At 41.4% G+C, this 18,462-nt stretch overlaps 2 protein-coding genes across 2 annotated transcripts in view; one reads left to right on the plus strand and one right to left on the minus strand.

Annotated features, from left to right (window-relative positions):
* The first annotated feature begins 5,869 nt into the window (after positions 1-5,869).
* Positions 5,870-18,462, plus strand: part of tmem170b (transmembrane protein 170B) — a 75,252-nt gene continuing 62,659 nt past the window's right edge. Inside the window, exons 1-3 of the mRNA XM_055055162.1 lie at positions 5,870-6,006; positions 7,186-7,268; positions 12,522-12,656. The gene's annotated coding sequence lies outside the window, so the exon portion shown is untranslated. The remainder of the gene's footprint in view (positions 6,007-7,185; positions 7,269-12,521; positions 12,657-18,462) is intronic.
* nedd9 (neural precursor cell expressed, developmentally down-regulated 9) overlaps positions 10,948-18,462 on the minus strand; it is a 29,113-nt gene continuing 21,598 nt past the window's right edge. Inside the window, exons 3-7 of the mRNA XM_055055160.1 lie at positions 17,082-17,180; positions 15,809-15,946; positions 13,523-14,680; positions 12,551-12,640; positions 10,948-11,883 (exon numbers count right to left, since the gene is read on the minus strand). Of these exons, the coding sequence (XP_054911135.1) occupies positions 11,374-11,883; positions 12,551-12,640; positions 13,523-14,680; positions 15,809-15,946; positions 17,082-17,180 (1,995 nt within the window). The 3' untranslated portion in view covers positions 10,948-11,373. The remainder of the gene's footprint in view (positions 11,884-12,550; positions 12,641-13,522; positions 14,681-15,808; positions 15,947-17,081; positions 17,181-18,462) is intronic.

Below are 18,462 nucleotides of genomic sequence, written 5' to 3' on the forward strand. Positions count from 1 at the left end.
TCCCTAAAAGGGGAATTAAAATATTCTAATTAATTGTTATTGATGAATATTTTCATCAATAACATGATGAAGATGCCTGAAGCCTGAAAAAAGGGGATAAAGGTCATGATTCAAGCTGAAGTTATTTATGGTGTTTGTGTAAAATATTTCTCAGTTGAGCTGATTTTTGCAGGTTTCTGTTTGCAACTTTGCACAAAAAAATTAACATTTTGGAATTTCTGCAAAAAAAAAAAAAAATAAATTAAAAATCTGTATTCACAGATTTATGTTTAAAGTGATATTTCCATTTTAAAAACTGAAATCCAAATGAGTGCAGACTTAAATCTGGTTGAGAATCTGTGAGGGAATTAAAGATGAGGGTGATGGTCCACAGGCCTTCCAATGTTAAAGATCTAGAGCTTAAAAATAAATCAGCAAATAACACAGGAAACATACAAACAGCTGCTCCTTTACTGTAAATCATGTAAATAATGATTTTCACTTTAATTTTAATTTTCACAGAACTGAATAATTTGGGGTTTTCTGTCCATGACAAAGAATTTTAGGATAAAATAAAATACAAAAATAAATTACATACACACACACATTCTTCTTTATATAGAAGAATGTTTTCAAACCTATTTTACACACACACACAAACACACACACACACACACACACACACACACACACACACACACACACATATATATCACTTGACCACCTGTAGCCTCAGTGGTCAGGGGGGGCACTGGCCCCTCAGTTTGCAGTTCTCTCCATTGAATCGCCCCTGCAGCCTGAAACCCCGCGGACTGATCCACGGAGCTGCAACATGGAGCTCTGGGGCGAACCGAACCGGGCTGCATCGGACCGAACCGCCGTGCAGGTTTTCTCTCACCTCAGACCGGCTGATTCTCCTCATTTACGGCCCCAGATAAAGATAAAACCATGCGTGTCCGTGGGTCTGCACAGAGAGGTTTCCTACGGGGAGGAACTCCGGAGGGTTGCCAGGTCCTGAGAGGAAAACCCGCAAAACGGGAAGATTGTTGCTGCTTCCAGGGTCCAGTAAAAAAAAAAAAAGTAATAATAATAATAATAATAATAATAAAATCAAATTCAAGTTATTTAATTTTTGTTGTAAAATTCATGTTTCTTTTATATTATTTGTTCTTAATACAATACAGTTTATATATATATATATATATATATATATATATATATATATATATTATATATATATATATATATATATATATATATATATATATATATATATATAATATATATATATATATATATAAATTCCCTTCTCACCCACCGCGGGTGGTTCTTATCCTCTGAGCTCGGGTCCTCTACCAGAGGCCTGGGAGCTTGAGGGTCCTGCAGTATCTTGGCTGTGCCAAGGACTGCACATTTCTGGACTGAGATGTCTGATGTTGTTCCTGGGATCTGTTGTAGCCACTGCTCCAGTTTGGGGGTTACTGCCCCGAGGGCCCCGATGACCACAGGCACCACTGTGGTCTTCACCTTCCAGGCCCTCTCCAGTTCTTCCCTGAGGCCCTGGTATTTCTCCAGTTTCTCCTTTTTCCTGATGTTGCAATCACTTGGTATTGCTACATCTACCACAACGGCTTTCCTCTGATGTTTATCCACTACGACAATGTCTGGTTGGTTCGCCATTACCATTTTGTCTGTCTGGATCTGGAAGTCCCACAGGATCTTAGCTCTGGCGTTCTCCACCACCTTTGGGGGTGTTTCCCACTTTGATCTTGGGGTTTCCAGTCCATATTCTGCAGATGTTTCTGTACACTATGCCTGCCACTTGGTTATGTCGTTCCATGTACGCTTTCCCTGATAGTATCTTGCACCCTGCTATGATGTGCTGGACTGTCTCAGGGGCCTCCTTGCACAACCTACACCTTGGGTCTTGTCTGGTGTGGTAGATCTGGGCCTCTATTGCTCTGGTGTTTAGGGCCTGTTCCTGGGCAGCCAGGATGAGGGCCTCTGTGCTGTCCTTGAGTCACAGAGGCCCTCATCCTGGCCGCCCAGGAACAGGCCCTGGGCGGCCAGGATATATATATATATATATATATATATATATATATATATATATATATATATATATATATATATATATATATTATATATATATATATATATATATACATATATATATATATATATATATATATATATATATATAATATATATATATATATATATATACATGAGCACGGCACAGAAGGGTATCGGTGTAAATAGCAGAGGAGCCAAACACCAACTCCTCGTAGACCGCACAGTTGCCCGAGACTGCAAAACCCGACACACCAACCTGTGCATGGCTTGGATTGATTACAAGAAAGCCTATGACTCAATGCCGCATACTTGGATCATTGAATGCTTAGAGATGTATAACATCAACAGGACTCTGAGAGCCTTCATTGCAAACTCGATGAAGCTGTGGAAAACCACCCTTGAAGCCAACTGCAAACCACTTGCACAAGTGTCCATCAAATGTGGCATATACCAAGGAGATGCTCTGTCCCCGCTACTGTTCTGCATAGGCCTGAACCCCCTCAGCCAAGTTATCAACAAGACTGGCTACGGATACAGACTCAAAAATGGGGCCAATATCAGTCACCTACTCTACATGGATGACATCAAGCTGTACGCCAAGTGTGAGCGAGACATCGACTCACTCATCCACACCACCAGGATCTACAGCACTGACATTGGGATGTCATTCGGACTAGAGAAGTGTGGTCGGCTGATCACAAAGAGGGGGAAGGTGATCCGCACAGAAGGAGTCTCACTCCCACAAGGAACAATAGCAGACATAGAGGACAGTTACAAGTACCTAGGTATACCACAAGCAAATGGTAACCTCGATGAGGCCACAAGGAAAGGAGCCACAGCTAAATACCTCCAACGAATAAGGCAAGTCCTGAGAAGCCAGCTCAATGGCAAGAACAAAATCCGTGCGATAAACAGCTATGCCCTGCCAGTAATCAGATACTCTGCTGGAATAATCAGCTGGCCAAAGGAGGAGATAAAAGCCACAGATATTAAGACCAGAAAGCTACTAACAATGCATGGAGGGTTCCATCCCAAATCCAGCACCCTGAGACTGTACACGAGCCGCAAGGAAGGAGGCAGAGGACTAGTGAGTGTGAGAACCACTGTCCAGGACGAAACAACTAAGATCCATAAATACATCAGGGACAAAGCCTCAACAGACAATGTGCTCAGTGAATGTCTCAGACAACAGGGAACGGAGGTTGAGGTGCCAGAGATACCATCATGGGAGGACAAGCCCCTACATGGGATGTACCACCAGCAAATAACCCAAGTGGCTGATATCAGTAAATCCTACCAATGGCTGGAAAAAGCTGGACTCAAGGACAGCACAGAGGCCCTCATCCTGGCCGCCCAGGAACAGGCCCTAACACCAGAGCAATAGAGGCCCAGATCTACCACACCAGACAAGACCCAAGGTGTAGGTTGTGCAAGGAGGCCCCTGAGACAGTCCAGCACATCACAGCAGGGTGCAAGATACTGGCAGGGAAAGCGTACATGGAGCGACATAACCAAGTGGCAGGCATAGTGTACAGAAACATCTGTGCAGAATATGGACTGGAAACCCCAAGATCAAAGTGGGAAACACCCCCAAAGGTGGTGGAGAACACCAGAGCTAAGATCCTGTGGGACTTCCAGATCCAGACAGACAAAATGGTAATGGCGAACCAACCAGACATTGTCGTAGTGGATAAAATCAGAGGAAAGCCGTTGTGGTAGATGTAGCAATACCAAGTGATTGCAACATCAGGAAAAAGGAGCACGAGAAACTAGAGAAATACCAGGGCCTCAGGGAAGAACTGGAGAGAGCCTGGAAGGTGAAGACCACAGTGGTGCCTGTGGTCATCGGGGCCCTCGGGGCAGTAACCCCCAAACTGGAGCAGTGGCTACAACAGATCCCAGGAACAACATCAGACATCTCAGTCCAGAAATGTGCAGTCCTTGGCACAGCCAAGATACTGCGCAGAACCCTCAAGCTCCCAGGCCTCTGGTAGAGGACCCGAGCTCAGAGGATAAGAACCACCCGCGGTGGGTGAGAAGGGAATTTTTTTTTTTTTATATGCTTCTATTCCATTGTATATGAAATAATTCAGTCAAATTTAGTTCAGTATTTAAATTAGAAAATGGATGAATCACAGAAGACAATGCTAATTACAGAATTAGCATATGCTAAATTAGAAAAAATTGATCAATCTGTCAGTTTTCTATTTGTCAAAAACTAAGATAATAAATGACCGCAGCTGATTATTTTTAGTTCTTTGAATATATCTTTAACAAAATGTTCCTTATCTAAATAATCTTAAATGCTTTTTTCATTTGAAGGTGAACTGTTTTGCTTCTGTAAAATGTGATTTTTTTTTTTTACTTCAAACTTTGTTTTAATTTTAAAAACATATCTATTAAACTCACTGCAGCATTCTGTCAGAGAAAGTCACGTGACTCTAACTCCTCTCACCTGTGTGCAGGTGAAGCTCCTGAAAGGCTGCATGGGGTTTGTTTGTAAAAGTGTAAAATCTGCAGACCTGGCAACCAGAGCGGAGCAGACAGGCCCCGCCCCTTCCTGACTCACATTACACTGTAAAACAAACAGCTGACTGCAAAAACAAACAAACATGACTCGATCCATGAATGAAGGAATTATTAACATAAATCATTTAACTGTGTGAAATCTGGGCTGGATTTCCATGGAAACCAATGCAGTTGATCAGTCTGCTGAGGAAGTAATCAATAAGAATGATTTTTCTTACTAATTTGGATTTTACCTTTTCATATTTAAATAGTTTAAATATTAGCATATTGTTTATAATGTATTATAGGGAGAGGACTTCATAAATTAAAATTATTCAAGCATATATCAAGAGCACTGAAAAGCAACAAAAAGTCAAAAAGTTCACAGTAAAAATATAAAAAACTGAGTTTTATTATGTTTTCTTGTAAATTGTAGTTCTGATCCTTTTATATTTATAAATGTTAAGAAGCAGATGACTGGATGAATAAAGACGCAGATGAGTGGATGAATAAAGACGTAGATGGATGGGTGAATAAAGACGTAGATGGATGGGTGAATAAAGACGCAGATGGATGGGTGAATAAAGACGCAGATGGATGGGTGAATAAAGACGCAGATGAGTGGATGAATAAAGACGTAGATGGATGGGTGAATAAAGACGTGGATGGATGGGTGAATAAAGACGCAGATGGATGGGTGAATAAAGACGCAGATGAGTGGAAGAATAAAGACATGGATGGATGGGTGAATAAAGACGTGGATGGATGGGTGAATAAAGGCGCAGATGGATGGGTGAATAAAGACGCAGATGAGTGGATGAATAAAGACGTAGATGGATGGGTGAATAAAGACGTAGATGGATGGGTGAATAAAGACGCAGATGAGTGGATGAATAAAGACGTAGATGGATGGGTGAATAAAGACGCAGATGAGTGGATGAATAAAGACGTAGATGGATGGGTGAATAAAGACGCAGATGGATGGGTGAATAAAGACGCAGATGAGTGGATGAATAAAGACGTACATGGATGGGTGAATTAAGACGCAGATGGATGGGTGAATTAAGACGTGGATGAGTGGATGAATAAAGACGTACATGGATGGGTGAATAAAGACGCAGATGGATGGGTGAATTAAGACGTGGATGAGTGGATGAATAAAGACGTACATGGATGGGTGAATTAAGACGTGGACTGCTCGGTGGATTACTCTTGGTTGGATGGATGTAAACATACTCATCAGTCGGTAGGGGGAGCGCTTGTGATTTTATAGACTCCGCGCATGTGCTGTTCGAAACAACGAACTGCTCATGCGTCATTTTAAGAAGGAAACGTAAACTGACTAAAAATTGTCCTGTAAAAAGTTCCCTTCGACAGTAAAATTTGACCTAATACAAACTAACCACGGGTTCTATTTGTTTTGTGAGAGAAATGAAGACAATCGTGAGTATTTTCGGTGTCATAAATTTTTGAAAAGTAGCAACAACTCGATTGAAAGTCGTTTTAGAAAAGGATGAAAACCGGCTTAAAAATGTTCGTAAGAAACAGACATTTTCTAGCTAAGAACCCCGATTCATATTGTTGATAACATTTTAACTGACCTGTATAATAAACATTAATGACAGAATTCTGAGGTTTTATTATTTTATTCCTGTTTCTGTCCGCCGCCATTGCGGTTACCGCGACAGTCACGTGCTCCAAGATGCTACGTTCCAGGTCAACTCGAAAATTAGATATTTTGACTGAAACGTTTCTGCTTCATCTCAGTAAGCTCAACATTTGTTAAATTAATTAGATTAATTTATTTTTATCATTATTATTATTTGAAGTTGATTTGTCAACAATTTAATTGAAGTGAAATGCTTCTGGATTATTTTTACCAAGTTCATGCTGGTTTTAATGTGTTTTTTTACTTACAGCTGAGGGAATTTATAAATTTCGACCATTAGAAAAAAATATTTTATAACAGAGATGTTGGCCAAATGAAAATTATGTCTATCACTGTACGATATTCAATAAATTAGAGTATTATTGAAAATGTAGTTTATTTCATAATGAAACACTTTATATAGAAGAATGTTTTCAAACCTTTTTTATTTTAATTATGTTGATTTCCTATTTTTAGCCAATGAAAATACAGCAGAAATGTATTATTCACAACCCCCAAAGGCTGAGGTTTTCCCTGGTGGTTGTGCATGTTTTCTACCAAATATTTTTCTTCCACTCAACTTTTAATGAATATGCTTGGAAAAAGCACTCTGTAAACAACCATCTCCTTTTCACGATTACCATTTTGAGGAATATTGGAAAATGTGTATTTCAGAATTAATTTTCTATTTGTGAAAACTGAATTATGGGCTTTATCAGCTCTGTGGCATAATGATTACATTTATCAGAAATTAATGTTGTTTGTGGACTGAATCTGTATCAAAAAAGTTGATCTTTTTAACTGAGTTATTCAAATGAATAATGTTTGACATTGTTATATCATATTTGATATGGCTGGAATGAGGCAAGCAGGTCCAGTTCCATGCAGGGCTGCTTTCAACCAAACAGTGTTCCTGTTAGCAAACTGAATCCTACATTTGGCTCCTAAATGTCTTTTATTTATTTTTGTTGCAGGTTCAGCACTAAGGCTTCAGTTTGAACACCAGGTGGCAGCACTGTGATGGGAAAAAACAGCTCAAGTGGTGGAAAATAACCAGGTAAGGGATGGACTTGATATTAGTATTTACTGCTCAGATTTCTATTGTTAAAACATTTTACAGAGAAATAACTACACCATCTATGAGTATCTCTGTTTATTTCCCTGTGAACAAGAGGAAAATGGTGACTATCGTGAATTAGATACACAGATTATGTCCAAAATGTGGAATTTCAGTCATAATTTACTTATGGCTTTCATTCTATTAATGAATCAAAAACAGTAATAACTAAATATAACCGTGTATTTTGTATCTTCTTGCTTCCTTGACAACCTTAAAAATCTGGAATTTGATTTCAGTAAAGTAAAAATATTACTATTGATATTTAATTGTTAATTTTCTGTTGTGAATATAATTTAAATTGTAGCAAAATTCTTTTAATTATTCAGTCTCTTTAAAAAATAGAATCGTCCAACAAGGGGTGGATTGTCACACAGAAGTGTTGTTTCAGTATGTCCATTAAATAATTTAATGCTGATGAAAGAAGTTGATTCTTTTTGTTCAGTCATATTTTAGTTAACATCTCGTTAACTTAAATAGCAAAAGTCATTCTGACTTTTTCAACCACAGAGACAAAATCAGTGAAAATCCTGCAGATCAGGGACTCTGCCTCATCCCTGTCAAGTATTTGCAGCTGATCAGCTGAGTGAACTGTCTCAGCTGATCAGACTCTGCTGGAGGATTTTAAAATACTGCCATAAATTATTGTCTCTGAAAAGGGTGAAGGAGTCCACACTGAGTCGCTTCCAATAGGACGGGATTGCTCTCAGTTAAACCCTGATCTGAAGTCCAAACCAGATTTAACACAGACATTTACAGATCATGACAGGGGGTCCGCGCATCTTAAATTCATCTAAAGTTAAAGCCTTAAAGCTGCAGTGTCTAACTTTATAAAAATAGTTTTGACATCCATCCATCCATCCATTTTCTGAGCACCCTTCTCCCTAACGGGGTCGGGAAGTGCTGGTGCCTATTTTGACATATTTATTGAAAATATGTCAAATATTACAGAATTCTGAGGTTTTATCAGACAGTTTGGTAGAAGAGAGATGATATGTGAAAAAATAAATCTAATCTCATTGTGCTAACCAGAAACAACCAATCAGAGCCAGGAGGTGGGACTTAGCACTGTCCTCTACAATCCTCTACCATTCACAAGCCTCTTGTGCAGGGGTGGGCACTCCAGGTCCTCGAGGGCCGGGCTCCTGCAACTTTTAGATGTATCTCTACTTCAACACACCTGAGTCAAATAATGAGGTCATTAGCAGGTCTCTGGGGAACTTGATTGCATTTAGGAGGTGATTCAGCTATTGGATTCAGGTGTGTTGGATCAGGGAGACAACCAAGAGTTGCAGGACACCGGCCCTCGAGGACCAGGAGTGCCCACCCCTGCTCTTGTGAATGGTAGGCTAGTTAGCATCACCCCTGATGATGATGGATAAGCAGTTTTTCTGTAATGCTAGGTTCTTTCTCTGCCATTGGCACATTTAGCTGTGAGTACATGATGTTGATTGACAGCGCTAAGCCCCTCCTCCTGCCTCTGATTGATTGATTTTGGTGCGTTTCTTCAGACGGCAGTAGCAGCTCAGGGAGGTCGATCTTTTCTCAGATTATCTGTCTCATAGCAAACTGTCACAACATGGAGACAGTTTTAACAAATATGGAAAAATGTTCTTTCTAAAAGTTACAAACTGCAACTTTAAAACGTCCTAAACTCATTTTTAGAAATGTATATTTTCAAACTCTGGATCTTTAGTTTTTATGCTGTCAGCTCAGCTTGTTTTTAGATTTAGAAGGTTACAAAAGTTATTCTTTCATTATATGGCTAACAGCTGAGAGCAACTAGCAGCAGCCCTGTGTGTTTCCAGCAGTGACTCGACTGCCTCCTCCCATTCTGGGATCAGATATCGTCCAACAGAAACGTCTTCCAACAATCCAGACTGACTTTTCAGCTTGATGGCTGATTTCCAGCAGGTCAGACAGAGCGCTCTTGATTCCTGCATTTAACCTGGCCAAGTTGGAGTTATTGGAGCTTAGACAAAAAAGCGCTAAAAGAAAATATTGTGATTTGGCTGTAACCTTATATCAATCGCTCTCTTCTCGACTGCACTGAACCTGGTTTAACCTCCAAATTATCTCATAATTTACTAATCAGATTATGAGACATTCATCCTGATAATGAGGTTCATCCTGGATCTCATTATCCACAAATCCACATGAATTTGTTTTGTTTTAATGCCTGAAAGCATCTTTAAAGTAATTCAGCGTAAAGTGGAATTTAGCAGAGTGGAAATCAGAAATTTCACAGTTCAGAGTTTCCCACATCTCTCTGTCCAACTGCTGGAAAACTGAATTCGAAACCTTTCTGAAAGCCGACCGACGTGGAGTGCTGCTGGTACCAGTGAAGCCGCATTTCCCTCAGATTTGGCTCATTTCATTTCCATCTGCAGCTTCTGGAGAGGCCAGGCTGTAATTTCAGAGCCTGCAAATACTTGACAGGAAATGTTTGTGGCAAGGCGAGGAAACGGCAGAGACAGCAGAGCTCTGTGCATGGAGCCGCCTGTCACCTCTCTGATGAGCTCTTTGTAGGGATCCACCTGTTTGCTGCTGATCAGCTCCGGCAGGCGGGTTTCATCGCAGAGAACTGCTGCAGCTGTGGTGAAGACCTGCTGCTACTTCTGCCAGAAACTTCTTGAGATCTCAGCGAGGCTCTAACTGCAACCAGAAGCTGCAGAGTTAACGGCCCTGGGAGAAGCAGAGCGCCCATTAAACCAGCATTTATGTGTTTGGAGTGAGTCACCCTGGCAACCAGAGGAAGCCCAGGCGGGAACAGGAATGTTTATGGGATGCCATTGGAAAGGTTAGAGTGAAAATGAACAGACATAGTTTGGATAATTGAATCTGTCATAAGGGGGAAAAAATGGGGTTAATTTTTCAGTCATATTTTCAACATATTGTTCATACATTCCTAATTATAAAAGTTTCAAACTAAATATTTAGTTTTTAAACTAAATATGCAGTTCAAAAGCTAAATATTTAGTTGGGAACTAAAAAAACAGTTTGGAGCTAAATATAAATTTTCCAACTAACCAGTTAATCTCCAAATTAAATATTTAGCTCACTAACTAAACATTTTATTTGCAAGATAAATATTTAGTTTGAGATTCCATATTTTGTTTGCAAACTAAATATAAAGATCTAAACATTTAGTTGGGAACTAAAAATTTTGTTTGGAGATAAATATTTATTTTCCAAACTAAACATTTAAAAATCAAATTAAATATTTTTTAGTATACTAAATATTTAGCTATAAAGCCATATATTTAGCTTCATAATTAAATATTTAATTTGTCTACTAGTTAACTTGTGATAAATATTTAGTTAAAAATAAATGTTTAGATCTGAGCTAAATATTTAGCTTACAAACTAAATATGCAAAATATTTAAGTTAAAAATTAAATATTTTGTTTCAAGCTAAAGATGTATTAATTTAATATTCAAACTTAATGTTAAGGAAAACCAGAGGCTTTTAACTCTTCAATAAACTGAGTCTTCTCTTCCATCAACCCTCTGTGATGATGGGTCAGATTTCTACCCCTCAAATTGTAATTTGAGTCCATAAATGGCCCACGCACCACACTTTGAACAGCCCTGATCAAGACCTTAAGCTGATGCAAATGCTGTGCTGGAACCTTCAGAGAGCTGAGAAAGAAATATGTTTAATCCAGTAACATGAGGAAAGACGACGCGGATTTCTGCTTTAGAAGAGCCGTTTACTGTGTGGTGAGTCCCACAGACAAACACGATTAACAGAGAAATGCAGCAACACAACAACCAGATCCTCAGAACAAAATGGAAATAAACATAAGGTGCTTTGTATGCAACAGGAATGTTCTGAAAAATGTCCACCAGATCTTAAACACACACCATGACTGCAGCTACGTTAATATCGAGACCATAATATAAAACTATCTACACAGAAAACAGCCGATATTTACACAATGGACTATTTACAGAGCTCGATGGGGAGCAACATATACATATAAATATATATGTATATATATTTGTAGGCTGTGCAGGATGGTGTAAGAATGCTGGAGGGAAGTCACAGAGCAGCCATCTGCAGCAGCTGCTCCTTGAACTGCTGGGCGTGGTGCGACAGGTCAGCCACCCGGTCCACCATGTCCTGGATGGCGGCCGTGTTGGGGTAGTTCAGGGCGGCCGTCTTGGTGGCCGCCACCACCGTCTTCAGCAGGTCGCACAGCACGTTGCTGGAGTTCATCACGCGGTTGGCCACCTCTGGGGCGGACGCCTGCCTGGAAAGCGTGTCCCCAATGAACACCAGCTTGTGCGCGCTGAGGATGACAAACTTGCTGTGCGCGACGAAGATGCGGGGAGGCTGGCCGGCGCCAACGCAGGCGAAGAAGGCGTCGACAGCGCTGAGCAGGGTGGAAAAGTGCTGTTCGCACTGGGCGGAGTAGAAGCCGAGCAGCTGGCGGTCGCGGGCGCACATCTGGGCGGAGGAGGAGTGAGTGGGAGTGGGGGACGTCCACTGGGTGATGTCATTCTCCACCGGTTTGATCACTTCCTGCTCCAGCTTCTTAAACTGGTTGATCTGAGGAGGATGAAACAATCCAGAGTTATTTACGACAATAACTTTAAAGGTGAATATTCTGCTTCGGATAGCTCTATGTCCTATAGAAAACATGTTTTCAGTACAAAATCATTCCTAGATGAGATTTCAGTCTGCTCAGTCCTGCCTTTCAGGATGAGTTGTTTTAGGATCTGTGTCACTTAAAATCCAATTAAACTACTGCTGGCCACGCCTCATAATTAACGTTTTCACTCGCATGTGACAAGAGTTGCAAACAGATGCACAATTATACAACCGTACATCTTTGAAAAGCAGAAGTAGAGCTCCCTCCACAACTAATAAAAAAAGCAGCAAATAGTTTCTGAATGGCAAGACAACAACAAAACGCTTGTCTTTTCTAGCAACCATTGTACAGCGTATACAGCGGGAAAACCAGCTGACCAAACATGCTGGAGCTCAATGGGTGGAACTCTACTGAGCTTTTAGGTAATGGGGGAATGCCTGCTGATTGAAACAGCTCATTTTCCAGGCACCAGAAAATGTTAACTTTTTGCCAAAATCCAAGTGAGTGTTTTTTTTTTTTTTAAAGCTGTAGAAATATAAATGGAAATTCTTGCAAAATGTCAATTTTGCATAATAAGTCCCCATTTATTTTCCAGGTTTGTGCGACGATTCCGCCTGGCCTCACCTGCTCCTGGCCCAGCTGGACTGAAGTCTGCTTGATGATGTTCTCCTTCTCCAGCAGCTCCTTCTGCTGACGCTCAAAGTCCTCTTTACCCTTCGAATGGAAACAGGTGAGGCAAAAATGAAAAGCGAACAAAGAAACATCAGCTCCATCATTACATGATTGTAATAATATGGTGAAAAATATCTGATAAAAGTAAACTGGCAGTAACAATGATGACATCAGCCTGAGAGTTACACCAAACATTGAGGAGAACAATGGAGGGACAACTTTTCACATCGCTTATTGTGTCTTTACACAAAGAAAATGACCTTAATATTATCTGTACTGATATATATTATCCGGTAATGGGGTGAAATCCTTTTTCAGATTATTTGGAAACCTGCAGCTATTATTCCTGATCATTGAGACTATGATGAGGAAGTCAGTTGCATTTTGTCACAATTAGTCATGTTATAACAAAAAATATGGAATAATGTTGAATTACTGGGATGTCACCAAATTGTTGAACTTTTAAATTTGTTTCCTAATTACTTCTTGTCATGTCTGGCCTCTTGATAAATGATATATAATGAAGATGAATTGTCTCAGTTTACTGAAAACATAGACAGTCCATCTGTTTCTTTGCCAATCTCACAAAAATAACAAATCCCTCCATTTGTTTGTGCTAGTGCATAATGATGAGTTTGTTGAAATGGTCTAAACATTGGGGTTTATGCTACGCTAACTCCCACCTACAGGTAGCAATATTTCTTACTTTCATTACATTCCTGTCTCCACCGTACATGATGTCAGTTTATAATGCATCATCAACATTGTGAGTTAAAAAAAGTGACATTTACAGGAGTTCTTGCAAATATTTATTCACAGCAAAATCAATTATGATTGCAGCAAAAATTGTAACAATTGAAAAATTCTGGAGTAAAGAAAAACTGCCCCAACTCAGGGCCCTGACCCAACCTGTTGCTGTTTTACCTGCAGATGGACGTAGTCATAGTCCTCCATCCAGCTCTTCACACACTTCTCGCTGTGGTTCATGTTGTCCTTGTCCTGGTTGGGTTGGACAGGGAAGGCTTTGGTCTGTCCGTTGTAGTTGCCTGAGTCGGATGGCAGCGAGGTGAGCCGGTTCTCCTCCGGTGTGCTGCCGGCGGGGAACGGTCCATCGGCGTGCGTCCGCCTGAAGAGCAGCTCGGCATTGCTGCCTATCGTAGAGACCAGCTGCTTGGCGTCATCGGAAACAGTCCTGGACACCATGACGAAGCGGTCCAGGTCGTCGCTCTTGTTGTGGTGCTGCCTGGAGGAAGCCAGGGCGTTCAGAGCCCAGCTGCAGCTCTCCAGAGCTTGGTAGGTCTGCACCAGAATCTGCTGTGAGTCCTCCAGCCGCGCCAGCTGACGCCTCAGCTTGCTGTGCAGACTGGAATCCGACAGAGACATGGCGTTCGCCGCGACTCCTCGACCGAACGCAATAAAGTCCACCAGAGACGCTCGGACTTTGTCCAGCACCAAGCGAACATCGTTGGTGTGCCGCTCCATGTAGGGAAAAGTCCTCCAGTGGGAGGAAGACGCCATTGAGTGCAAAGCCCCAAGAGAGAGCTCCACGCCTTGCTGCAGGCGGTACAGCCTCTGCACCCCGGCATCCACGTCCAGACAGAGGCGTCCCTCCGAGCCGCAGCCCGTGGAAGACGAGGAGGTGGACATGCTGCTGTGCGAGCTGCCGGTGCTGGAGAACGATAGGCGGTTCACGCCATCCGTCACATCCGCCAAGGTGCGTGCGTCCTGAGCAGGAATGTCGTAGATTCCTTTGCTTGCGTCCCGGTCGGCAGAGCCTTTACTTTGGAGCGGCTGTGCGCCCCGTGGGAAGTCGTAAATGTCCTGCTGAGAGTCCGCTCCGGACTGGAGGGCGGACGGAGGAACGTCATAGATGCCCTCGTTGCCGTTGGTGTTTGGGTGATGGTGGTGGGGCTCGGCGTTGGGCGGAAAATCGTAATGAGACTGGGGGCTGTGAGACGGTTTGGAGAGGATGGCAGGCGGGACGTCGTAGATTCCTTCCTGTTTGTGCTTGAGAGGCTGCGGGAAGTCGTAGTTTCCCTCCTGGTGTTCAGCGTTGATCCTGCAGGGCGGCACAGAGTAGACCTAGAACAGAATAAAGGGTTCAGTTACTCAGACATTGACAAAAACACACACACATTACTGGTGGAGCACCACAGGGTCGTGTGTTTGGGTTTATTCTATATAAAACATTTTCTTCTGATGAACTGATTTATTAATTCCTGAAAAAGTAGGAAATGTTTTTTTTTTTTGGTGTTGGTATTGAAGACCCATTTTATATCATAATAATTCAGTTATAATTTCGTGGATAAAAGTCATAGTTAAAAGTTCTAAAGTCATTATTATGAGCAAAATAGTTACAATTATGAATTTTAAAGTCATATAGATGAGACTGAAAGTCATAATTACAAATTTAAAAGTTTTCCTCTTTCCTCTTTTCCTGTTTGTTGTTTCAATTAAATTATAAATTTTTATTATTTTTAACTTTCTTAATTTTTACTTTATTTTGTACGGTCCAGACTGGCAAGCTCCTGGTGATTTAGATTGTGTTTCTTTGTTTATTATTAAAATAATGGCAGATTGTTTTATTCATTTGAGGTGGTTTAATGCCTGGTAAAGACTGGATCAGTTTGAGTATGTCCTGATCAGCGGTGCGCTTTCTTTTTATAATTACTGTATGTGGAAGTACACAGCAGCCGTTGTATTTAAAGGAAGAGAAAGATTAGCTTATATGTAAACACCTGATCGTTTCCTCCCTCGATTCGCTGCTGTAGCAGAGATGCATATGTGTCTAAAGGTCTCAAGGCATCATGGGAGTAAATAAAGCGGCGCTCCTCACAGCTAGACAAACCAAGCGAACTGTAATTAGGAGCGACGCAAATAACAGCTCAGAGAGCTTCAGGTCGGCCCAAACAGAGCGCTGGCTGTCCGGGCGGCGCTCAGGAATCTCTGGAAATAGAGCCGTTTCTCCTGCTGCAGTTCAAACACCAAGCCACTCGCTCAGTGGCTTCTGGCAAGCTAAGCCTTCATTTTGCTGAGCCGCAGGATCGCCATAAATATGTCGTTTGACGTATTATTCATTTAATGGAGAAAATTAGGAGAAATCCGAGGAGCTGCATCAATAAACAGTTTCCAGTCTCCTGCGTTTGGTTTTATTCGACAGGGATAAGTCGGGCTGATGTGCCACGGAGTCGAGGTTTTCCCCGCACTCACCCCTTGGGAAGACGGAGGAATGTCATAAACGCCTTGTGTCCGGGGATCCATCTGGGATGGAGGAACGTCGTAGATCCCTTGGTTCCTGGCTGCAGCCTGCTGGCCCGGGAACATCTGACCAGGAGGAATATCGTACACCTGGAACACAGAAAGCCAATGTTAAAACCCAGATGAAGGTCAAAGTTCAACCACAACTTGTTGGTGGAGCTCTGAGCTTTGGCTGCTCGTTTGCTACACCAGGGAATGGAAAAGCCTAAACCTGATGGAAAATTTTAAAGTAAAACCAGTCCAGCTGTACGTGTGCGTGTTTTAGATTTTATTTATTTGCAGTGTCTTATTTAACGTTGCACAAAATAAAGACATGGATCTGCTGGGAAGACTAGATGTATCAGATTTTTATTAATGTCATTAATTTTTATATAAGGTTTGGAAATTTCCCCTATTTCCCCTAAAATATCAGAACGAAAAACTTTAGGACAATATAAATAATCATAAAATAAATTCTGGAGCTGCTGGATTTGAAAACCAGGCTGGGATGTAACTGATGACTGCTTAGGCCAACAACTAAATTATTTCAGTTATAAAAAAAAATTGTTCATTCTGCTGATTTTTCACTCAACCATTAAGATTATTGTACACAATATTAGAAATACATAAAAATCAACATGTGAAAATCTGAGTTGGACTGAACATCAGTGCAATGCAGAGCTGAGACTACATATCCGATTAACAGATTAATAACTGGACAGAAAAATTGCTTAAAGACATAAAAAGGTTTAAAACTGCCACTAGCGGAGTTCTGGGTACAACTGATGTGAAAATCAGTTTTCATCTTAAAACCAAATTTTTATGCAGGTTTTGCTTAATTTCTGCTCTGTGTTGTTTCAGAAAACTCTTATTTTTGAGTTGATTACTGAGTTGGCAATCATTGAATAACCCTGGCGATGCATCAGACATCACCTGCATGTCGATGCAAGAGAATGTCACTAATGGGGTGACATTGTGGATTTCCATTTAACCGGCTTGGTAGAGAATGTGCCCCACATGCTGGGTTGGCACGCAGACCGGGTTGCACCTCCGGTCTCATTGGAGCTCATACCAACCCTAACGTCCATCTTTCTGTGAGTTCATGAAAGACCCGAAGTCTCATCTCTGGTCTCATCCTCAGCCTCTCCAGAGGATTCCCAGGCCGGCATAACGCGGCTCAGATGAAAGAACTGGGTCTGGTTTGTTCTGACAGCAGCTAACAGAGTGAGTGGTGATGGACACTTACCCCCTGTGATCTGCTGGGCGGGATGTCATACAGGTCCTGCTGGTTGTGCTGTCCAGGGCTGTAGGAGTAGGCCTGTCCCACTCTGACTGGGGTCACGATCTGTAGGATCGCAGAGACACAAACATCAGAAACAACAACTCCACAATGCTCCTGGGCAGCCATGTTGCTCTGCCTGTCGTTCCTCGTCCTGGAGTAACCCTGTGTAATTCTATTTGAGGCGGATATTTCCTGATAACATCCCTGTTCCGGGACCCAGGAAGCTGACTCATAAACAGATGCCTGCAGCTGCACAGAAGACATCTGAGCTCAGTAAAACCCCCAGCAGCTGATAATTACAGACAACCTGAGACTAATAATGTGTTCATTAACACTGAAGGGGAAACAACCCGCTGCATCCCACAATCGCTGTGGACTTGTGCGAGATCAGGTTTCAACCGTCCAGCCGCACGTTGGAGGTCCAACCACTTCGCCACTACCACTACCAGCAAAACATCCCCCAGCATGATGCTACCACCTCCCTGCCTGATTAGTGTTAGCAGAATTTACATAGGTTCAGCTTTTCTTACAGTTTACTTTCTTTTAAAGCAGAGCGGCTTGTTTCAGTTGTTTTTCCAACTGGACCGTGATCCATAGTGTCTCTGCATCCTTAAAAAGTCTTAAATATGTTTATGACAGTTCTTAAATTTTGTCTGTCAGAGAATATTAAATAAGCCCAAAAATTGACCCAACCAGTTTTTCATGTTAAGTTCATTTAAAGGAAGAGGGCTGCAGGATCTTATCCCCTACTCTAACATCTCTCTGCCGGCTTTCTGACCATACAGCCAGAAAGAGATTTAAAGAAGAGTGGCAAAAGCAAAGGAGGTGGATTAGCAGTGCTACCTAAGAACTGATATTGTCATCCAGATCTTATTGCTGTTGAATATTGTCTCTGCTGTCTGGATATTGAGCTGTTAGTGTGTTATGATGGTAATGAGACTCATACAGCAACAGTCTTCAGTCAGAGGCCTCTTTAGAGTCGCTGCATGACCGACTGCTACTGGAGATCATTCCTGCCTGAAGCATCACATCCACAGCAACTCCTTTAAGATATTTGAATAATTTAAGTTATGACAACATTTAATATTCTATGTTGGACGATTCTTTCAAAGTTGGTTCCCAAGTTTCGTCTTATTTGCACCAGTTTATAAAGACTGTATTCATCATGGAAAAGCAGCATTCAACTTCTATTCACTACAAATCTGGAACAAACTTTCAGGAAACTGCAAAACAGCCAAAACACAGAATGCCTTTAAGGCTAAAACCCAGATGCTTAGAGCTGCTTTTGATATAAATTAAACATTAATCAACAGTGTAACAGAATGTAAAGCTTCAATCATCGACT

This window comes from Poeciliopsis prolifica, unplaced genomic scaffold (genome assembly GCF_027474105.1).
Source record: "Poeciliopsis prolifica strain line A6 unplaced genomic scaffold, Auburn_PproV2 SCAFFOLD041, whole genome shotgun sequence".
In the NCBI taxonomy this organism is placed as follows: domain Eukaryota; kingdom Metazoa; phylum Chordata; class Actinopteri; order Cyprinodontiformes; family Poeciliidae; genus Poeciliopsis; species Poeciliopsis prolifica.